Source organism: Belonocnema kinseyi, chromosome 8, assembly GCF_010883055.1.
Source record: "Belonocnema kinseyi isolate 2016_QV_RU_SX_M_011 chromosome 8, B_treatae_v1, whole genome shotgun sequence".
In the NCBI taxonomy this organism is placed as follows: Eukaryota; Metazoa; Arthropoda; class Insecta; order Hymenoptera; family Cynipidae; genus Belonocnema; species Belonocnema kinseyi.
Genome location: NC_046664.1, coordinates 98912726 through 98937847, shown reverse-complemented (window position 1 = coordinate 98937847; position 25122 = coordinate 98912726). Strand labels below are relative to the sequence as shown.

Sequence of the window (25122 nt, the reverse complement as noted above, 5' to 3'; positions counted from 1 at the left end):
AATAAATAATAATGAGTGTGACTGCTAGTTCAACAGTGTGTCAGTGTACCTATATGCCTTACTAAATTGACCGCGCTCGTTCCGTCTCGAGGCTACTAAAGTCCTTTTTAACTACTGCAATCTTTTGTAGATTTAAATGAAATATTTTTAGGTTTTATTCCAATAAATTTTGTAATTCTCCTCACAGCTACAAATTAATATTCAACACAGTCAATATTATAACAATTGCAAAGTACAAATAGTAAAATCTAGTGCGATTTTTAGCAAATAGTGCAGCAGAAGATTTTTCGGCGTGGAAACGTAAATACTTAATCCAAAAGGAATTATAAATTGATGTAATTAAATCATGAGATATTCTCCTATACTTAAGAAAATTTAATTCGAAATTTTCAATCCGCATAAAATGCTTGAGGGGTGATATAATAAGAGGAACCAACTAACCGTAGAATAAACTCGTCTCTTATGCAAACAATAAACATTGTGAAAGTGGAGAAGCGAGAGAGGGAAATATTTAATTTTATTCGATCGACTTCAATCAATATTGCAATTACCGAATTGCAAAAGGATTAAAATAAATAAATAATAAATAAATAAAATAGGTCAATTTGCCCATATTTTTTTTCTGACTACTATGTCCGTAAACGTTAAAATCGAGATCATTAGTTTCCAACATACCAATAACAATGCACCGTAAAAGTGATCGCAAACTACATAGCGATAAAAGTAACAGCCGTAATAACCACACTCTTGACTTTCGCTATTCTTTATTCATAATGTGTCCCCTAAGGGTTTACATGACTTCCATTCCTTATACAATCTTTCTATGAGATTATACTATAAGAAAATCAGTATGGAATAAAGAAAGAATCAAAACAGAGGAAAACTTAAATGAAAATGTTGTGTACAATTCTCTAGAAAATAATTGAATAGCAGAGTAACGGGAAAACTGTTTAATTATTATCTTGAAATGTTTTTTTCTTTAATTTCTTAAAAGATGCAAATTGCACATATGTCACAAATAAGTTAGTTAAAATATTTATAAAAATCTTTATACACTATGTGGAAACGGACAAGACGACGCCGAAGGCCCTTTTAAAACTAAAGTGCGGAAATGCTGAAGACTGTATCTTCATAGCTTTGAGCTCTTTTTGTAGTAGCTGCACAGTGCACACGAATATAGATACTATATTTTACTGAAATCATGACGTCTATTGTTATAAAACTATTATTTTTTATTTGTAACGATAAATAAAAATAAGAGCATGTCCCATTAGCAAAGGAGTAAAAGTATAACTTGAGATATGAGTAACTTTTAAAAAGCCTCAATAATTAAGTGATTTCATTTTCGTAGATTCAATTCCTGCTATATACAATAATAAAGCAAAGATACATATTGATTCAGGCGTTACATATTATACTATATCACATTATCGACAATATTTGTCTTGCTATTAATTGATATATGTTTTGTGCACCGCATTACCCGCTACTCCCTCTATATGACAATCGAAAAAATAAATTGAAAAAAATCATTGTCCGAACTAACAGCTGGGCTAGAAATACAATTTGTAGTTTTTGCCTTAGAGAAGACTGGACATGTTACAAGAAAATTCCACAAAGTTTTCCAGCAAAAATAGTTATAAAAATTCAGAGGTCAAGCTATGCATATTTCACTTGAAAATGATGTTTATTTTCTGTTGAAAAAGAGAAAACTAATAAAAAAAAGTAAACAGAAACATTGATTACAATTTTCACTAATGTATTTTTGTGCAAACTTTGACGATAAACGAAATTGACATGCCTCATCGGCCTCTGTAATTATTAGAGAAAATATTTTTTTTTTGCTTACGACTTGTGATAAAAACAGGGAGGTACCAAAGAAGGAATCTCAAGATAAGAACAAATTACTTACTAAGTAGGGGCTGGATAGTTACCTCAGACAAAGCTACCGGTTGTCAGTGCGCAGTAAGCAAGGCAGGGTAATTACAGGCCTTATCTCGACTTATTGACCAGTCGTTGCGTTCAATTCTGGTCACGATTCACTGAACTCAATATACATATAACTGGACAGGGTGACAGTTACGATCTTAGTGAAATGAAAAACAAAGAGAAGATGAGCCGCCTGATAAGAGAGGCTGATACGACTTAAGAACTTACGACTACAGATTGCGGTCCAATTACGTCTAAGATTTACGTTTACGTTACGGAAGCGGATGAACGAGACAGATCTCAGGACTTGAGAAACGTTCCGTATTGGCTCCCCTCAAAATTTAAGCGACCATAAACAATATGATTTATAATGACACTAAAGGTACCGGTAAAGTGATTTGTGCGAGGGTAGAACAATAATTACCGAAGGCTTGAGCGGATATACTAACATTCTTTTGTGGCCATAAACTCAATCTGTTCAACAGGAAACCGATAGTGAAATATAATTCAGAGAAATTTCTATAGATTTAATTGGAAAATAATTGCAACATTTTTTATTACAATACCAATCGTAATTAAGCATAAAAACGCATAGTCATTTGTATTTGATTTAGGAGTAAATAATGGATTCGAAAAGAATTATAACATTTTATTCACTTCTTATTCCTACAGGAAGCACAAAGCTATGCTAAAGCTCCACAAGGGACATGCTTCATGAATTTGTTAACTGTGTATATAGTCTGTACTGGTTTTATGCCGGAATTATAAGTCTGAGAAGCTTACCTTTTGCAGCTTCGTGCAGACTCTTCGTCATCTGTTGGTGCCCCTGCTCCGGAATCCTGAAAACAAATAAATTTAGTTTATAACTCAAGCAGAATGTCATAAAGTTTTATGTTTTATACCCAGAGGTAAATGGACGAAATTATTTTTTTACAATATCACGGTGACCGCAAAACTTCGGTTTCAAAACTCCGCGACTTTTCCTTAATATTATCCTCACTAATTTTTCATTTTGCCCGAATATTAATATCCCAAGAACAAAATTACAATATTGTTACATTTTTAATATAGAATATTTTACATACGAAATAACAGAAATTTAAATCTACTAAACCTGAGTGCCGCCACAGTCTAATTTACTTTGAAAATGTGAAAGTGACCAAAAATGAGTAATAAGCATTAACAATGACTGTAATGTTATTTTGAATTCAAAAGTATTCTATGAAATCGATGAGAATCGAACGGCGAGTTATAACAAATTCAATTTATTTTAGTAAAAATTAAAAAATTAAAATCGAGGGGAATATAAAGATAATTAAAGTGAATTGAAAAAAATAAAATAAAATATGAAAAAATTCATGGATTTCAGTAAGAATAAAATGAGTTCAGAAAAATTCAAGAGAATTTTAAAAAGTCGGATGAAGTGCCTAAAAATTCAAGGAGAGTTTCAGAGACTTCAGGATGAATAAAACAATAACTATAAAAACATCAAGTAAATTGAACTAACTGAAGGGAATACCAAAGAATTAAAAAAAATTAAACAGAATTCAGGATATGTTAACAAGAATTCAGAGTGAATTCCAAATGAGTTGCAAAAAATATTTGACAATCTCTTCAAATATTTGAAAAGCTCTTCTAGTCTTTGAAAATCTCTTCAATCTTTTAAATCCCTTGAAACTTTTTGAAGTCTAGAAACTGTCTTGGAATATTTTTGATATTCTAAAATACTTCGAATCGTTTGAAATTTCATTAAATCGAGAATGAAATCCAACTAAATGCGAGAAAGGATCCTCTTTAGCAGCAGTTAAAATCTCAATTATATTCATCACATAGTTTCATTTTTATAGTCAATTGAAGCAAAAAACTTGTGTGTGTTTAGAAAAATGGAAAAAAGTGAGTTTCAAGCGTTAATTAAACACTTATATTTAAAAAGCTTAACACCGGAAAAAGTCTATAAAGTCCCGGGACGGTTGGATATTTCCTCAGGTAAAATATTTTTGAAAAAAGTGAAGGTCATTTCAGAAGTAAATTTCAACGAGGAATTTAATGGTGACCTTCATTTTGACCTTCTAGTTGACCTTCATGGCTTTTTGAAGGTCAACATCTGCAATCTATAGAGCGGAAAATTCTACGTTCAGGTACGTAGCCAAGTCATAGGTCAATTGTAACGGTCAAGGTCAATTAGAGGTTATTTGAAATTAACAAAGTTTTCCAAGAGGTCAGTGTAATTCCTGAAGTAAATTTCAACCAGAAGTGCATTGATGAGTTCTGTATTGATCTTGGTTACGGCGTTTTGAATATTGCAAAATCATAAAGAAATTTTTCATTAAAAGTTCCAGGTGTTCTGGTGAGAGTTCTGTTCCCCCCAGAAGAGTTATACAGTCCTATACCGTTTTTCGATACCTAAGTCAATACCGAAGGCGATACCATAAGTCCTATAGCGTTTTTGCGTACGAATATTACGAATCGAAACTAAATTTACTAAAATAACTAAATTAGCCAAACTTTCGAAACGACAGAGGGTGTCTGTATTAATGATGCGTTTATGAATCATGGATCTATCAAGGACCTTCAAAGAACTAGTCAGCCAAAATCTGCAGGATCTGAAGAGATGCAGATGGACATAGCCCAAGCATTTGTTGAAAACCCACACCTTAGTTTACGTCGAGCTAATGATGAGCGTGACGTTGCTCCTGAGACAGTGCGAAATATTTTAAAAAGCATTAATTTCCATCCTAACAAAGTTCATCTGGTACAAGAGCTCAATGAAGACGATTCTGATCGTAGGGATAAATTTTGTGAAATTATGATGGACAGAATTGATAGAGATCCTCTTTTCTTGTACAATACAGTATTTTCAGATGAATCTACTTTCACTTTAAAAGGCGAAGTTAACAGGCAAAATTGTAGATATTGGTCCGACACAAATCCTGATTTGATGTTGGAGAGTCACACACAATATCCACAAAAGATTAATGTTTGGGCCGGAATCTTTAATGATACATTGATAGGTCTTTTCTTCATCGATGGTAATCTCAATGCCCGTGCATATGAAGAGCCTTCTCAGAAACCAAATTGCACCAAGAATAAGGGAGATTACAGGCGATAATTTTCAAAATATTTGGTTCCAGCAGGACGGAGCAGCGACTCATTATGGTAGGGAGGTTCAAGCATATTTGGATTCTCAGTTCCCTCAAAGGTGGTTTGGAAGAACGGGTGAAATCGAGTGGCCTGCTAGATCTCCTGATCTGACGCCTCTGGACTATTTTCTTTGGGGTTATTTAAAGAGCAAAGTATACTCAACGCAACCGCAAAGCTTAGACGAATTGCAGAATCGGATTCTGCAACAGGCTACTTTGATTGATCGGGAGATGATTCGTAATGCTGTAACTCATTTTTACAATCGCATAGCTTTTTGTCAAGAAGCTCAAGGTTTTCAGTTCGAACATCTTCAATGCAGCGTGAGAGGCAAGGGGACTCACGCTAATCAAGCACCCCAAAGGGAACAGAATTTACTACGTCCACGTCGTTGTTCCTGGATAATGCTAAACGTAAACATTAACTGCTTGGAAAAAACCTTAAAAAAACCTTGAAGATCATTACCAAGATCAATACAGATCTCACCAATGAATTTCTCGTTGAAATTTACTTCAGGAATTGTACTGACCTCTTGGAAAACTTTGTTAATTTCAAATTGCGCGCCCTGGAAAGAACTACAAATTAAGAATGAATCACTTTTCTATACAAGCTACGAGAAAAAATGAGACAAAACTTGTTCATCCAAAAAAGAGCTCTAATTTTTGATAGGACATTTAGTTTTTGGTTTAGTTGTAAAAAATAACGTTCTAAATAAAAATATTAAATTTGTTTAAACAAACGACACAAACTATGAACTTAAATTACCAGATAAAAGTTGTTCGCCTAAAAGGATCGATAAATTTATTATTAATTATTTTTCGATAGGACGAGTAGATTTTCTTTTAATCCTAAAACATAAGATTAAAAATTAAAAAATTAACTTTTTGGAAAAAGCACATAAAAGACAAAAGAGGACATAGGCTCCTATATAGGACCCTATATAGGTTCGTGTATTAGACCCTATGCAGATGCACAGTAGTTTTTATTTAATCGTAAAAAACGACATTAAAAATAAAAAAATCATAAAAACAAGGAAATAAGAATTAGTATGATTCAATTTTTATGCATATTATGAATTGTAATGATATACATTTATTGAAATGATAAATGTTTCAGAGCAGCTTAGAATAAAATTTAAAGCAAAATAAGAAACAAATACAAAAATAATCATGATAAATACAATTTGCTTTTTATTTTGAAACTTTCTAATAAGTAATCCCTGGCAGAGTTACATAAAAAATGTATTATAATTGATATAAAAGTGTTGTGTATAATGTAGAAAAGTTGACAGATTGGACAAAATCGAGTGCGTAGCACGAGATACGTGATGAGAATGTGTTCGTTAAAGCTAAAAGAGCTTTAACAAAAGAGAGTACAAAATCACAAAATTACAGTTGTCGGTCCGTTCACCTTTGATTTTAAAAGGTCTGTGCCCGAATGCGGAAGAAATGCAAAGACTAAGCGCAGAGTGCGATTGCCCTCAGTCGCGTGCCGTAGGTGCGCTTAAACACTTGAGCTAAGCTTTTTTAACGAAAGAGAATTCACAATCACAAAATTACAGTGGTGGATGTTTTTTGTCTTAATTTCAAAATGTTTGCGCAAGAATGTGCGAAAATATAAAGACCGAGCGCGTAGCGCGAGGTAAATACATAATCGAACGCGAAGCGTGAGATAAATACAACATCGAGCACGAGAACTAACAGTCGCGCGCCCTAGGCGCGCTCAAACTTGCGAGCGACGGGAGCCGCACGCGAAGCGCGGGAGGTGGATGTGCCCGCGTAGCGGGCAGATTTTTTTATTTTAAATTGATACTCTCCTCAATGAAAGGTACATGCTGGAGGTCTTCTGAGAAAAATTAAGACGCAATTTTGAACCATTTTCGGGAAAAATGAATTTTAAAAATTGCAAACGGATGGTGATCCAATCTATGTAAATTCGAAGCTTCGGTAGCTTCCTGGTAGAACGCTTGTTTGACAGCCGAAAGGTAGCGTGCTCAATTCTCGCTATCCGTACTTTATTTTGAAAATTATTTTTATTTGTCAAAATGCTTGTTTATTCCATTTTTGATTAACATTTAATATAATAATTCTATTTAATGATTATTTATTTCATATTTTCAATCAAAACTTTGTTTATCGTATTTTTATTATCACTCATTTGGACGATTGTGCATTTTATTAAAATTATTTATACTTCAATAGTTTCTAGTTTTTATATTTTTTAATGCAAGTAGAAAAAAAGTGTTTCAAATGAAAATTTCAATAATAAATACGAAGTGCCAGTAAATGCAGTGACTCATTTCACAAATATTTACTAACAAGAACCAGAAGTGTCTTGAAAGTGTAAAGTGTTACGTATTAAAGATAATTGTCTATTATTTATGTTTTTTTTAGTGTGGAAAACAATTCAATTTTGTATTTATTGTTGAAATTTTTGTTCGCAACACTGTTTCCCTTCTTTAATTTAAAAACGCAAATACTAAAAACTATTGAAGAATAAAGAATTTTAATCAAATGAACAATTATCTAAACAATTAATAAGAAAATACGATAAGCAGAGTTTTTACTGAAAATAAGGAATACATAATCAGCAAATAGCATAATTATATCAAATGTTTTTAAACAATGGAATAAACAAGTATTTCGATCAATAAAAAAATTTTTTTTAAGTACGAATAGTGGGAATCGAACGCGCAACCTTGCGGCTATCGGCCGAGCGCTCGACCATGAAACTACCGACGTTTCGAAATAATCTTGCATCGGCGCGATGACCATCCTTTCGCAATTTTAAAAATTTTTTAAATTGCGTCTGCTTGATTTTTCTCAGAAAATCTTTGCTATGTACCTTTCATTGAGGAGAGTATCAATTTAAACAAAAAAAAGCAGACCTAAAAGTCCCCTTGTAAGAGTGCTGTATTACCATCTCTGTTAATCTTACGACATTAGCTCTGATACCGTTCCGCCAAGCACTTCTAGGAAAATAGAGTCAATTGTCAAAATGGAATGTGCAGCATAAACTCTCAATTCATATTCTTGATAGTTGTTTCTTTCGCGCTCCCGAGACCTGACAAAGTTCTTCTTGACTTCGAGAAACGAACCATGTTCGTTATTGAATTTTCAACACCAGTCGACAAGAACGTCACAGCCAAGGAGAATGAAAAGATAGAGAAGCTTAAATATTTTATAAGACAGTTGCCACGGCTATTCCTGGAATATTCTGTTAAGGTAATCGTCCTGTTCTTCGGTGCTCTTAAAGGTGCCAAGCCTTCAATGGCTAATAGCCTGAAAAACATCCCTGCATGTCAACGAAATGTTAAGACACTTGCGGAAAAAATCGAAAAAGGCGGTCGTCTTTAGGTTGCTCCGTGTCCTCAGGAGGCACGAGATTTTTACCGGATTATCGTATTCAGTTCATCGCTGACTGTAACCACCTATTTCGCGGTTGTAAGGCGTTGTTACAACTGAAACGTTACCGCGATTTCGCTGGGATCAGACGCGATTTTGTAGAATATTATGCAATATATGCAATAATATTTCACACTATGTATCATTTTTCCGCCCGGAAAATATCAAATAAAATGCTCATTAATCTAGATTCTACCCTGAGAGACCTTTCGTCAGAATGAATGAAAAAATTAACTAAAATTTAGTATAATATCGTTCCAAAATAGGGAAAACAGAGGTTTTATGACACTTATTCGTATTACAGTACTGAAGTTTAATATTATTATACGAGTATTTAAAACACGAAAACGATGAAGTAGTATTCAAAATACGAAATTTTATGAATCTCTAATTCAAGAAATAACAACATGAAAAAATGATATTCTTTTTACTGAGTTTTCGAAAAATAATTTGAAGAAGAAAAATAGTGAATAACATAATCTCGAAAAAATATTTTAGAAATTGATATCGTCAATATGAAGTTGACAGAAAGCGGAGACCCATAGCAAACTATGAAAACATTATTCTTGATTTTTCACATAGTGTTGTTTGAGAATGAATGCTTCTCGAATGTTTCCGCCATTTCCCGATAAAGCCGAAAGGTTATGTTTCACAATATTTTAAATAAAAGTTAACTCTTTCTGTTTTCAATCATTTCATTTACTATGGGATTTAAAATATTACATCTAAATACACAAGTTTATTATACTGAGTTACTGAGATATTAAATTAGAGAATGTTATTCACACAAGAATATTATGAGTTCCTTAAAAAAATGTATTTTCTAAAAAATCAATTTAATCTTTCAAAGTGATAAAATGTTTAACCTATCTATTAACAAAATGTCTGAAGCAACAAATCACTCGTTAAAAAGGGCCCAGATATTTGTGATACTGGCCTCAGTTGTCAAGCGATGCCGCTTTACCGAGATTTTTGCCAATTATTCCATAATGTAAGTTAGTCGTGGGATTTAGTTGTTAAGGAATGCGTTAGTGCTTTAGGTAAGTTAGGTTCGCATCTCGCCGCGATAGTTCCGATTTTTCATAGAGATTCAGCGTGCGATTATGTATTTAGTGAATAAATTAAGTATATAATAATCAAAATAATACGTGTACGCCCGTGTTTCCGTATTTAATTATATTTAATTTGTGTATTTAGTTCCTCCTTCTGAATGCTAAATCTTATTTAGTGGAGTGAGTTATTTTTCATACAGTCGTTTGAGATCTTCTGATGCTTTGTATGGCAACTTCAAAAGATGTTTTCGCTCTTTCGAATAAAATGTATTACTAACGTTTTAAACTCGCTTGTCAACTTTGAAATAGTGAATTTTAAATTCCCGCAAGTTTTAGAAGAGTTAACACTTCGTGGTCCATGTGGGACTTTTAGGGCACAGTGTCTTTTTGTATTTCAAATATACTTTTTTTCATTTTTAAAGAAAATATGAATTTTTTAGTAATTTTTCCATTTTTCGGAACATGTGTTTGGAAAATTGATTGTTTGAAAAATATAAAAGTGCAAATACCAAAATAGTTGCTCGCAATTTATTCTATACTCAGGAGAGTAACTGTGAATTTTTCCATATTTTAAGAATAAAAATAACATGCAGAAAAACCTCATGGACTTAAAAGTCCCACCTAAACCACCGCGTCAGTGAAATTCACCTGACACGTTTTTCCTATTTTTAAACGATATTATACTAAATTCTCATTAATTTTTATTATTTATTCTAGTAAAAAATCTCTCTGTGTATATACACTTTTTGGGTAAAAATAATATGCTCTTTTATATTATGTAGTGAAAAATATGTTGCTTTGTTTAGTTCGAAGAACTAAACGATTTGGTTGCTATAGCAACAACATTTTTTTCACAAAAAATTGGCTTCTTTTAACAAATCTATTGTTGAACAAACAAAATTTTTATTAATTCTATTTAAACCGAGATTTAGTTAGTTTAATAACATTTTTGTTGGGTCAACAATAGCCTGTTATGAAAGAATCAAAATTTATTTGGGACATCAATAAAATGTTCCTGCTTTGATAGTAACCAAATCGTTTTAGTGTCCGAACCAATCATTGTTCTCACAGTAGCGTCTTCGGATTCGTTTTGCGTGGGACAAAATTAATCAATCATAATTCAGAGAATATTTTATAAATAACGTCATTCTTCTGCTCAGTGTTCTATTGAAAAGCAGATAATCATATTAATTTCATAGTCATTTTATGACCTCACTATGCTATTTTCGCCGACGCTTCAATTATCAATGTTTAATGCCAGTCGTAATGCGAATAAGGCGTGGCGTAATAAAAGAAGCAATTCAATCGACAATGTAGAAAATAATGAAATTTAGCAATTCAGTGCAAAATAATGTGACTCCCTGTGGAATAGTCTATTTTAATGAATTTGGGCCGTTCGAAATGGCCGTTTTCTGATTCTCAACCATTTATTTTAACTATTTATCCTGGGCCGATTTTCTATCCCAATTTGGCCCTGCGTGTACCAAGTAATCTGAGAAAAAAATTACGCACCTGGGCCAACATTAATATTTCAGTTCACTGGTACCGTCGCTTGAAGGTTATTTAAGATACGCTAAAGTTAATCTAGAAATTGATCCCACTCTTGTTTCGCTGAACTCTTTAGGACCCCCTTCATTAGGAAACCCGAAGAATGTAATAAACGACCCACCTAGGGATTAATTTAGTCTTAATGGATAATTTACATCTAAATAGAACCTTCTTCAATCATTCAGTTTTGTATGGATGCATTTTTCTGATACTCTGGTGGAACCTCCCTCTCTTCAAAATTGAATTTCTGGGTGAGCCAGTCGCTACCTCGCATAATAAATTCCCTGGATGCTTTAACGACCCCTTTAGAGCCTGAAGCAATGAACGAGCATCGCTAGAACCCCTTTTGATCGTGAAAAAAATGCACTTACCCTAGGGAGTGTAAGTGCACTTCGTAATACCAGTGACATAGAGCGTATGCAAAGTTTCTACGGGTGTGGCCACCCCACTTCAGAAACCCCTCGAACTTGTCCCAGCAAGATCCCTGAAACCGAAGATTAGTCATCCCTTTCATCCTCTTGTTGGGTTTGTCATAGATTTTTCTGGAGTAATTGTTTCGATAAGAGATAAGAGAGGATTAAAGATTAAATCGTGAGATATTCAGGTCTAATTAGAGATAGTATCTTACTCTAGATATTAATAGTGAATCATTATATTATTCTCGGCTTCCATCGTAGCTAAATTACAATGAACCACCAATACACTTAAATAAAAGCTGACTGATTCATGCTATTTTAATATATTATGCCATATTTTTTCTGGATTTGGTTTACAAGGAAGTAGAAAGGAAAGAGAGTTACGTTTTCATATGATTCTTGGTTAAATAAGAGCGGCCACTCGAAGTTCAAACAAAAATAATTAAACTATTTAGAACTTAAAGGTAAAATATATATTGTAAATGATAGCAGAAGTGATTTCAGATTTCAGAGCCCAAAATGCTAAATTCTCCCTAAACAGGGCAAACACGGTGATTTTTCAAGAAAATAGAGGAATTATAGAGGAATCAATTCTTATGAATAATCTCAATGTCGGTACCATATTCCTAAGATTTCGTGTAATTAATTATTTCATACTAATTATACGAAGCCAATAATTGGGCCAAGATGCCAAGAATAGGTGCTCTTAACTCAGTTGAACTAAGTAAAAGAAACCAATTTTATTATTTTTAAAGTAGAATTTTTAACCAAATACTTCAATTTTCGAACTACGAGAATGAATTTACAACCAAATGATTGAATTCTCTAACAAAAAGATAAAGCTTCTGCCAAATCCAGTTGCATTTTAAACCAAATAGTTTAATTTTCAATCCAAAAAAGCGAATCTTTTAGAAGACAGTTGAATTACCAATTAAGAATGATAAATGAACCAAAAACTTACTTATCTACCAAAAGATGAATTTTCAATCCAAAAGGATGAATTTTCTATCCAAAAAGACGAATTTTTAACAAACAGACGAATTTTCGACAAAAAAGACAACTGTTTAATAAAATAGATGAATTTTCAACAAAATAATTACATTTTCTATTTTCTCCAACTAGTAAATTTTTTAGCCAAAAGAAGATAAATCTTGGACCAGAAATATAATAGCAGACATTTCAATTAAACAGAAGTAACTTTAAAGTTGAATTTTTGACCAAAACAGTGAGTTTTTAACAAAATAGTTGAATTGTCACTCAAACAATTAAATTTTTAAAACAGAAGTTTTAACCAAAATAAATTAATTTTGTACTACAATTATAATAGTAGACTTTTCGAATTAATAGAATGACCTTTCAACCAAAAATTATGCATTTTCAACCAAAAAAGCGGACTTTTTGACGAAGTAGTAACTTTTCAAAAAAAGAATTATATCTTTAACAAAATAGCAGAATTTTTAACCAGAAGGGATGAATTCTGAACTAAAAACGTAATTAGTAGACTTTTGAATGAAAAATTATAAACTTTCAAACAAAAAGGCGACTTTTGTATGCTATAAGATGAATAGATAAAGGGGAATTTTATTGAAAACATCACGGGAAAAAGAGGACTTCTTAAAAATAGGGATGCAGATGTGAAAAGGGGAAATGAGTGAAGTCTGTGATTGAATAAAATATAAATTGTGACGGTCCGTAAGAATAAGGGCATTTTTTTCAATCAATAATTTATGATGATATATTCGCACTTTTGGGATTCAGGATCTAAAAAAATCTGCTCGCTAGGCGGGCACATTCTCATCGCGCGCTACGCGCACGGCTCGCTTCCCTCATAAGTTTGAGCGCGCCTAGGGCGCGCGACTGTTGGTTCTCGCGCTTCGCTCTGGATGTTGTATTTATCTCGCGCTTTGCGCTCGATTACGTATTTACCTCGCGCTACGCGCTCGGTCTTTATATTTTCGCACATTCTTGCACAAACATTTTAAAATTAAGACTTAAAACAACCACTGAGCCAATCGCACTCCGCGCTTAGTCTTTGCATTTCTTCCGCATTCGGGCACAGACTTTTTAAAATCAAAGGTGAACGGACCGACAACTGTAATTTTATGTTTTTGAACTCTCTTTTGGCTTTAACGAACACATTCTCATCACGTATCTCGTGCTTCGCACTCGTTTTTGTCCAAACTGCCAACTTTTCTACATTTTACACAACACTTTTATATCAATTATAATACATTTTCTACGTAACTCTGCCAGGGATTACTTATTAAAAAATTACAAAATAAAAAGCTAATTGTATTTATCATGATTATTTTTGTATTTGTTTCTTATTTTTCTTTAAACTTTATTCTAAGCTGCTTTGAAACATGTATCATTTCAATAAATATATATCATTAAAATTCATAATATGCATAAAAATTGAATCATACTAATTCTTATTTCCTTGTTTTTATAATTTTTTATTTTTTATGTTGTTTTTTACGATTAAATAAAAACTACTGCGCATCTGCATAGGGTCCAATATAGGAGCCTATGTCCTCTTTCGTCTTTTCTGTGCTTTTTCCAAAAAGTTAATTTTTTAATTTTTAATTTTATGTTTTACGATTAAAAGAAAATACTCGTCCTATCGAAAAATAGTGAATAATGAATTTATAGATCTTTTTAGGCGAACAACTTTTGTCTGGTAATTTAAGTTCATACCTTTTGTCGTTTTTACAAACAAATTTAATATTTTTATTTAGAATGTTATTTTTTACAACTAAAGCAAAAACTAACTGATCTATCAAAAATTATAGCTCTTTTTTGGATGAACAAGTTTTGTCTCATTTTTTTCGTAGTTTATATCGAAAAGTGTTACGATGAAATTTGGAGTGTTCAACTTCTCGACCAAATTAAAAAAGTTGTTATCACAGTCCTGTAGGGCTTGCAAAAAGCAAAGTTTTTCTTCTCTTGCCTTTTTTTCATATCATGCGTTTTTTTTGCTTAAAATGTACATTTTATTTTTTTTTTTTTATTTTGAAAATGCTTTAACACTGATAATTTTCTTTTTATAGAAAAAAGTCATGGGGATAAATTGTTTGAGTTTCTGAGTACTATGAACAACCGCACATAGAATTTTTTAATCTTGAAAAAATGTCGTTTCAAACATTCTTGGTACGATCAAATTTGGAATTTTCAACTTTTCGACCAAATTAAGAAAGTTGTTATCATAATCTTGTAGGGCTTTCAAAAAGAAAAGTTCTTGTTCTGACTTTTTTCATATCATGCGTTGTTTGGCTTAAAATGTTCATTTTAGTTTTTTTTATTTTGAAAATGCTCTAACTCTGATAATTTTTTTTTCATAAAATAAGTCAGAAGAATGAATTTTTTAAGTTTTAAAGTACTATGAACAACCGTGCATAGAATTTTTACATCTTGAAAAAATGTGGATTCAAAAATTTTTTGTACGGACAAATTGCCAAAGGGCAATCTAATAGATTAATTTTGTCAAAAGTTATCGTGTTCACAGACAGACAGACATACATACAGACAAGCACATTCGTAAAAGCCTGTTTTTCAGATTCAGGGGGTCTCAAAACGTTTTCATTTGACAAAAAATGGGGGGGGGGGTCAAATTTTACACAAATCTAATACCTTCTCTTATGAGAATGTAAAAAAGCAGACTTAAAGGTCTCCTTGTTAGTGCGTTTGGATCTACGCTGTTCTTGCATAAGCTGGGCTTATAGACTGCTAGATATTACATGTCCTAGTTTCTCGGGGTGTACATGACACGCTTTGCAGATATTATCGGACCCGATTTCAATCCGGGTTATTTGAGGAAATAAAACTGCAAAAAAATACACAAATATCCCATAATTGCAAAAATTGTGCTGGTCACGATATTGAATTTTCGTATAATGTTGTTCAATAAGTTTTCAAAGACCTGTCAAAAGCCAAGTCTCATACATATATTTATGTAGGTATAGTTTTAAATAAAAGCGAAAAACTTTGTCTAACGTATTAATTTTAAATATTTCTCTTTTGCGCCCAAATTCGCCAGTCCCTCTGGCTCTGACGAACTGTGGTAAAGTTTGTAATACCATCTTTACAATCTCAAATTACTACTAGAAACCCCAAGTCTTAAAAATATCTTTAGGTGGGGAATAAAGTCATTTATCTTCAATGAATCAGGCATTAACGTCATCCAGCTGCCTCTTAAGTGAACGTACCAATCATCATTCTTAGCTCAGTAGAATTAAAATTTCCGCTGATTTGATGAATGCAATAGCAAGGCGATTGCTCGCGGGTCAAATTAAAAAATTACATTTGCCGCAGCCTGTCGTGGGAGTGACAAGCTGTCAAACATAAAAGCGATTTGCAGCGACGTCACTTGCAAAAAAGAGTGACAAAGGCACGTTTGCGATCAAGTTGTCTGCGGAGGCAATGTGCACTAATATCGACCTTCTCTGAATCGCAAGGATGATGTACTCGCGGACTCGGTTCCAGCAGAAACAGACGATCGTAAAACTTGTTTCGAGGAAGGGAAAATATCTGAAAGAAGTGGGCACTTTTAAAACAGCTAGACTGACTAACCTGTGCTGGGTATGCTTTTTTATTACACTTGCAGAAAATGTATCGTGCGCGCGCATAAAACAGCCTAGAGCTATTAGCGTCATGGTGCAATTTTCCAGTCCCGGCGAGAGAGCTTGAAATAGAACCCTTCACATGCTGAAAAGAAGATTGTGCTTCACGAAGGGTATTAGCTTTTTAAATCATAGCGCCAGAAATGGAACAGTCAAATGCTACAAATGATAATGATAATGATAATGATACAAATGATAATGCATTTCACATTTCAATCAATTTTATTACATATTAATTGAAACATATTTTAATTTGACTCCATGCATGTAATTCAATTTCTAATCATTTCTTTTGACAAATAATGTCAACGAATTCGTCAGAATATAACGACGACCTCCTATTCGATATAAATTGTAACGAGGGATGTAAACTTCATTTCCATCACAATCAAGAGGCAAAACTTACGCTTTGTTTTTTGCATGTGTTCGACAATTCACCAGAAAATTTGCACCCCAGGAGAGCAATCTCAGCTCCATAAATTGTACATATTCTGGAGACTCTGTCTACGTTCCTGAGGCCATCTTAACGCAGCTTTATGTCCCTATTGTTCCACTCGGGAAAAAAAAAATTAAAACCAAGCAGAAATTTTTGAACCGCATTCTGAATTCTCCGCAGCTTTGATAATAGAGGTACTGAGACGCTTAAACATTTTTAAATATTCAGAAAAAGAATTTATGGAAAGAATCGTTACCAAAGAAGAAGTGTGGATTTTAAAAAACCTAGCAGTTGACTAACAGTGTTTCAAAAGGGTTAAAGACTGAATAATAACTGATCAAAACGTATCTGGAAAACCTCGCTCTTTAAGTATGTGTAATTAAAAAAGGAAAACAGAACTGTCTTTTCCAGGGCTAAATCCAGCTTTGGCTGGTCAAGTTTAAAGTCAAAGAAGGCTCGACTCAACGCCACTCTACCATGTTAAGACTATCAGGTTGGTGTATCACCTTATCTGGCAAGGTTGTCCATGCTTCAAGCGAAAAACTTAACCGTGTGGCCAAATACAACAACAAAAAACAGAGAAAACAACAAAATCGAGTAAGATCAACATATTATTTCCATTCCGATACATTGATTATATTTTTAAAACACTTCTACTTGTGTCAAGGTTTCATATTTTAGACGAAGGCATTTGGTACTTTTATCCACTGATTCACTGATCAAAGAATCAAGCAAAGTCCCGTTTTCCAGTTGAAAATCGTGCAGTACGTGAGAATTACATCACGACACATGACCTTTTCTAACATTTCTCACCCATCTTCACTTTTACTCGCGATAAATAATTCGCTGCTGGGTGCATGCGGGCATATGTACGAGCAGCAACGTTATTTGTAGAATAGAAAGGATTTGTATATGGAAACCAGAAACGAAAGGAGACATAAAGCCGTCGCTAGACCTATTCAGAAAAGCATTTTTTTTTATCATCTTCCTCAAGTTCATCACCTACTTCACATGATTACGAAACAAATAGCGGCTGCAAATTTTAAGAAACTGCTCCTTATTATCACATAGCTATTGCTACCTAAATTCTAGATTTGTAGAATCTAGACCACGTCCAAAAAGCAAAGGAAGTAAAACCAAAACGGTAGGTCATGTCAAATAATTTTTTAAGTGAACGCTTTTAAACAGCATTGTTTCTTTGATAAAAAAGCAATGTTCTAATTTATCGGGCATTTTTGCTTCTCATTTGTATGACTTTGGAAATATTTTCTCGATAAACGAAAATTAACGTTAGTTACCGAAATAAGCAGTACTTGATAAGAGAACCGATCGCAATGGAAGGCGACTTACCTCTTTCTACTCGAAAGTGATTTATCAAAAAGTTCACTGAGAGAAAAACTATTACTTTCGTGAAACAAATATTTTTCTTCACTGTGGCAGAAAATGTGTAAATACACATCAGAAAATACCCTTGAATTTAAAGTCCTCCACGAGGAAAACTTGTGGTATTAGAATTAAAAAAAATGAATGCATATTCTTAAACATGTGGTTTACAAATATCAATCTTTACATTCTCATCGTAATTAGAAGGTAAAGCTATGTAAACCTGACAGCACCAAGTCATCAAATCATAATGTTTCCTATTTCATAATTATGGGCTTATTTAGGGCTACTTTAATGCCCCATTGCCGAATTTTCGGCTCTTTATTTTTTTTTTAAATATGCACGATTCTGCCAGATTTTCTTCAAACCAGCAACAGTACATTCCTTTGATGAAAATTCTAACAATGATAACCTTTTTTATTTATTTCTTATTGTTTACGGGGTGCTTCATACTTATTCTAATTTTTAACTTTTTAAACCCAATTTTAGATGCTTGTAATCGTGAAAATCCATAGGATCTAAGGCTTATTTAGGACTGACTATCATAATCAAAATTGACCAACAAAATTTTGTTTAAACAAACCTTCTAAAAATAAAATAAATTCAGGTTCATTTAAGGCTCCTGCAATCATGTCGACCGGAAGTTCTTTCCCCTCGCATAAATTAGGGCTCATTATGGACAAGGAATTGGATATAATCATTTCTTGACCGATTCCTCGAATGGTGCTGCTGGTTTGAAGAAAAGCTGGGAGCATGGTGTAATATTTTATAAAAAGGTCTAAGTAGTACAATCCATATTTGGATTGAAAGTAAGCCCTAAATAGTACCTTATTAATGCTGGGAAGAGAATTAAAAAATGAATATTTTGTACATTTGCCCTTCGTGGCCCTTTTTTAATTTTGAAGCTAGGGCAGTGGTTCGAAGGGATATCTCGAGCTGGAAACGAGCTGGAAATTCATGTGAAGAGTGGAATTCGATATAATCATTTTTTAACCGATTCCTCGCATGGTGCTGCTGGTTTGAAGAAAAGCTGGGAGCACTCTGGAATATTTTATAAAAAGGGCTAAGTAGTACAATCTATATTTGGATTGAAAGTAAGCCCTAAATAGTCCCTTATTATTGCTGGGAAGAGAATTAAAAAATGAATATTTTGTACCTTTGCCATTCGTGGCCCTTTTTTAATTTTTAATGTAGGACAGTGGTTCGAAGGGATATCTCGAGCCGTAAATGAGCCGGAAATTCCTGTGAAAAGTGGAATTTTATATAACCATTTTTTGACCGATTCCTTGAATGGTGCTGCTAGCTTGAAGTAAAGTTGGCATCACTGTTGCATCTTTTATGCAAAGAGCTAAAAAGTAAAATTCATAGTTGGATAGAAAGTGAGCCCTAGATAGGCCCATATTATTGTTAGGAAAAAAATCGAATATTAAGTTTTTGTCCCTTTGCCCTTCGCGACCTATTTTTAATTTCGAAAGTAGGACAGTGGTTTAAAGGGATATCTTGGGCCGGAAATGAGCCGAAAATTCCTGTAAGAAGGGCAATTCGATATAATCATTTTTGACCGATTCCTTGAGTGGTGCTGCTCGTTTAAAGCCAAGCTGACAGAACCATGCATATTTAAAAAAAATGAAGAGCCGAAAACTCGGCAATGGGGCATTAAATTAGCCCTAAATGAGCCCTTAATTATGAAATAGGAGACATTAGGATTTGATGACTTGGTGCTGTCAGGTTTAAATAGCTAGAAGGTATTTAGTTTTATGAGAAAACTGACCATCGCAGATTTCTTTAAATCTCCACGTTTTTAGACCCCTGAATCCGACAAAAAAACCAGCTATACGATGGTGTCTGTCTCTGTCTGTCGCCGTCGCTTCTGTCGTTATCGTCTGTTAACCAAATAACTTTTGAAAAACTAAACGGATTAGGTTGCACTTTGACACACGTTTATAAGTACCAACAAAAAACATTGAGTTCATTTATTAAACCAAAAATAACTTCATAATTAATCAAATCTTTCTAAATTTTTAAAAATTTCATTAGAACAAAAAACAGGTCTTTGAATCAAGAGAAATTTCTTTGACTGAGGGCCAATGAATTCTTTTCTTTGATTTAAAGAAGTGGTTATTGTATCAAAGAATATTTTTCCTGAGTGTCTAAGAAATAAAATTTAAAGTAATTTTTTAGAAAGACAGAGGGAATAGAAACGGAGCTTCACACGACTGTCAGTTTGAAGTAAACAAATGTACATTTTTAAATGTTTTAAATTGATGAAAACATTCAAAATTATATTCAAATGTTTTTATTATAAAGAAATATCACACGAAATAGAAAATATAAATTTAATCCTAATCACACCTGAAGACGGTGGAAAAACTAAAAAAAAATTCTGGTTGAAACAACCAGAATTCTGGTTAAGGGCTTGCTCTTCGGTGACCACGTGACCAAACTAGTCCCCGTTTATGAGCATTTTTGTGTGTGTTCACTGTATCCACACAGATTGAGATATGGGGTTTAAAATTTGACACACTAAATAAAAAGCACTAAAGAACGTTTGTATACATCAATATATTAGTAATTTTAAAAAAAGTTTCATTTATAAATAGATGAAATAGGATATTACCATTCGAGTTATAGCACTTTGCAGATAATTTTTGTTTGATGCATTTCAGACTTTTTGATTCGCGTATATTGAGCGTTGGCAGAAAGTTTCGACTAAATCGTTTGAACATTAAATGAAAATTAATATAAGCAATACAATGTGCACATTCGTTGCAAATCAACAAATAAGTTTCTGCAGACACGTAACCTGTATTTATTTTTAGATCATTTTTAGCGATTTCTAGCGGAGAAAAAAGAGGTCCTGGAAGCATGAATTACAACGTTCTCAAATCGACGTGGGCACTATGCCATTATTTAGTGCTTATTTAGTGCTAATTTATGCTCCAGAAAAAAATTTTTGTGCCCGGTAATTTTGGCCAAAAACATGTAGTAATGCTAACTTCAGCTGAAGCAATAACTCCGGTATGCGAAACTCGGAAACTATTAGTGGTATCAAAATCTCCTTTGCGCAGGAATTTAGTGCTAATTAAGTGCTCTGCATTTGTGCTATTCAAAAAATCCAGGCACTTTTTTTTACCAAAAACTTGTAGTAATGCTAGCTTCAGGTGACTCTGGTATGCAAAACTCGGAAACTATTGGTGAAATCAAGATCTGCTTTGCGCAGGAATTTAGTGCTAATCAAGTGCTAATATATTCTGCAAAAACTAAATTTTGTGCCCAGTAATTTTGATCAAACACATGTAGTAATGCTGACTTCAAGTGACCCTGCTTTGTGAAACTCGGAAACTATTAGTGATATCAAGATCTGGTTTGCACAGGAATTTAGTGCTGATTAAGTGCTAATATATTCTGCACAAACTAAATTTTGTGCCCGCTAATTTTGATCAAAAACATGTAGTAAAGCTGACTTCAGGCGACTCTGCTATGTGAAACTCGGAAACTATTAGTGATATCAAGATCCGCTTTGCGCATGAATTTAGTGCTAATTAAGTGATAATTACCGGAAGTCAACACTACTACCGATGTTTCCGAGTTTCACAAGACCAGAGTCACTTGAAGTGAGGATTACTACATGTTTTTGATTAAAATTACCGGGCACAAAATTGAGTTTTTTTAGAATATATCTGCACTTAATTAGCACTAAATTCCTGCCATAAGCAGATTTTGATATCACTAATAGTTTCCGAGTTTTACATAGCAGAGTCACTTGAAGCCATGGTTGATTTCATTTTCTGAGTTGGTTTACGATTGATTTCAATTTCATCCTATTTTATCATGTCACCCTTGTACATGTTTTTGAGCAAAATTACAGGGCACAAAATTTGGTTTTTTCGAGAACATATTAGCACTTAATTAGCACTAAATTCATGCGCAAAGCAGATCTTGACGTCACTAATAGTTTCCGAGTTTCACATAGCAGGGTCACCTGAAGCCAGCATTACTACATGTTTTTGATCAAAATTACCGGGCACAACATTTATTTTTTCCAGAATATATTAGCAGTTAATTAGCACTAAATTCCTGCGCAAAGAAGATCTTGATACCGCTAATAGTTTCCGAGTTTCGCATACCAGAATCACCTGTAGTTTGTTCTGAAGCATAAATTAGCACTAAATTATGGCATAGTGCCCACGTCGATATGACAATGTTGTAATTCCATTTTTCGGGACCTGAAATAAAGAAACTTTGAACGTCGATAAAGTCGAGATCAAGTGACTAATTTCGTTCATGAAATTGTTGTGTGGGATGATTTTCATTTTTTTTCCCCCTAAAAATAAAAGATACTTTCAAATTGGAAACATAACAACACCAGCAATGTGCTAAAATTTAATGTTTGAAGTTCTCGAACCAACTTCTATAAATCTTAACGTCTAATTTTTGACGTTGAATCGATCAGCTGATAGCCATTAATGCCAGTGAACCAATACCAATATACGTGAATCAAAAAATCTGAAATGCATCAAACCAAAAATTATCTGCAAAGCGCTGTAACTCGAATGGTAATATCCTATTTCATCAATTTATATATAAACTTTCTTTAAAACTATAAACATATTGATTATACAAACGTTCTTTAGTGCTTCTTATTTAATATGTCAAATTTTAAACTCGATATCTCAATCCGTGTGGACACAGTGAACACCAAAAAAAATGTTCATGACCGGGGACTAGTTTGGTCACGTGGTCACCAAAGAGCATGCCCTTAAGTGACATAGAATAGAGTGTTAAAGATGACCTTACTATAAATTCGGGTTAAAAGTATCAGAGATTTCTGGTTGGTAATTTTCTGGTTAATTTTACCAGGAATTCGGTTACATTTAACCAGAATTTCTGGTAAGCTTAACCAGAAATCTTAACTAGACCGTTTGCTGGTAGCTTAAGAATACAACGTTCTGGTATACTTAACCAGATGTTGCGGTAAGCTCATCAAGATATTCTGGTAGACGTCGATGTTCGACTACTGAATTTTGACACTCTTCTACATTGCCGTGCAAAAAGTGTTAGGCCACCTCTTTTTTTGTGACTGAATAAATTCTTTTAATTTTAATTATACCAGAGCTAAAAAAATCTCTTTAAAAGTTGATTGTTTTAGAAATTCTGTATAAAATAAGCCCAGGGTGAAGCCAATTTGTCTATTTTTTAAGTAGATATTGCAAAAACAGTGTAAATTTCAATGTTTTCTTAAATTTTCAATAACTTCCAAAACAATGAACATTCTTCAACGTTCTTGGGCTTATTTTAAAGCTCTTTTTTTATTGTATCATAACAGCTTACGAGTATAAATTGTAAAAAATTTATTTTCGAATTGCAAGAACTTGAAGTTTTAATAAAAAAGTTGGAAAAATTTGAAAACATCTGAAGGCAAATCAGAATAAAGTTAAATAAATCTATATTTTGAGGATATTACATAGAAACTTCATGATTATATGTTTCATATATTTTACAAAAATATTTTTGTTACCAAAAAAAATTTACACTAGTTTTGCAATATCTACTTAAAAACTAGACAAATTGGCTTCACCCTGGGCTTATTTTATACAGATTTTCGAAAACAATCAACCTTTTAAAGAGACATTTTTTAGCTCTGGTATAATTAAAATTAAGAGAATTTATTATTTTATTCAGTCATAAAAAAGAGGCGTCCTTAAACTTTTGCATGGCAGTGTAATTTCATGGACTCTTCCTAACCTCCTCTAAAATTACATAAACTACATGTTACATTTTCCCAAAGAAAAGTTTTCGACAACAGAGTGCAGCAACTACATGGAAAAAATGTATACGTAAAAAAGTCACGAACTAGTAGCTAGGTCTCTGATATGAGAAAAATTCATCGGATATTGATGTATTTTCGTAAATAATCTGCGAATTTTGAGAAAGAATTACGAACCCGATGTGACAAGTATCAAACCGTTAATAACTTTTTCTACATAAATAAATACAGAAATATTACGAGTGATTGGGAAAAGATTCACAGAGCACTCACAAGCTTGTCCGACAAATCTGAAAACTAGGAAGTAGGTTTGTCTTCACGTGGCCCACACGCACTCTCACCCAACCGCGTAGAGCGGGCATGCACGCGTATGTGTGGTTCGGGTTCGCCTGATGAGTAGGCAGAAGTTTTATAATACTAATATTGTATAGCCCCGATGGCTGCGCGTGTTTACGCACTCTTGGTTTATGTTTAGAAACTTCGAGTCAGCAGATAGAGGGATTCGAATCCTCAGACGTTGCGAATTTATAAATAAATACAAATTAAATCGCACAAATAAAAATGTTTTCCCTTTTGATACTTAAATCTGGAATTTTCAGGCACCGTCCACAGGAAATTCGAACTGTTCGTAAAAAAGTTCGAAATTTATCCATACATTTTTCATAGAAATAAGGATTTAATATTTCATTTTTTATCCCGTATCCGAGACCTAGCTACAAGTTTGTAACTTTTTTACGGATAAATTTTTTCCGTATATGTTCCACTTCCCTGAAATTTCGTCTCTATAATTTATCTGTGGATATATGTATATATTAATAAGTGGCGCTAAATACAACACTCCAAGCAAAAGTAGCATATTGTTGATGCACAGAAAATCGCCGATCCTCCATTGTACACTGAAATCGGTGTTCAAGGGAGTTGCAACAAATTTGAGCCGCACAGGTTCATTTGGAGAATCTAGGGGAAAAGCATCATTTAGACACTGTTTTTTCTCATCCAGAGCAACGTGAAGTGTCGTCTACAAACTGTCAGTCACCTGTCAAGATGATTTTGTCGGGTGTTAATTGGGTGAAATAGATGTTGATAAGAAGGTAAGTTATAATAATAATTACCTAACTTTTAAATTCCTCTCATTTACCAGGGACTATTAGTGTCTTTGAATAAAAATTCTACTTGGCGTGATGTAATATCCAAATCTTAGGTTAATCAAAACCTACATGATATTCAAACCACTAAAGCCGGGATGTAAAAACTAAGTCGTGACCGTCTGCATCTTAATTGATGCCTATTAGTTCCAAGAAATTTCCTCTAGATTTTCTGTATTCAAAAGAGTGAAGTTAGCTGGTGGTTGAAGTGAAAATACCTAACTGTAATGTAGACGGTCATGACCAAAGATATTATAGACGCAGATGCGGTACAGGGCGTCGGAG

The 25122-nt window shown here is 33.3% G+C and overlaps 1 protein-coding gene across 2 annotated transcripts in view; it reads right to left on the bottom strand.

The window, feature by feature from the left end:
- Positions 1-25122, bottom strand: part of LOC117178346 (protein phosphatase Slingshot homolog 2) — a 302560-nt gene that overhangs the window by 230872 nt on the left and 46566 nt on the right. For both annotated transcript variants that reach the window (XM_033369767.1, XM_033369766.1), the window contains exon 2: positions 2713-2768. In XM_033369767.1, the coding sequence (XP_033225658.1) occupies positions 2713-2768 (56 nt within the window). The remainder of the gene's footprint in view (positions 1-2712; positions 2769-25122) is intronic.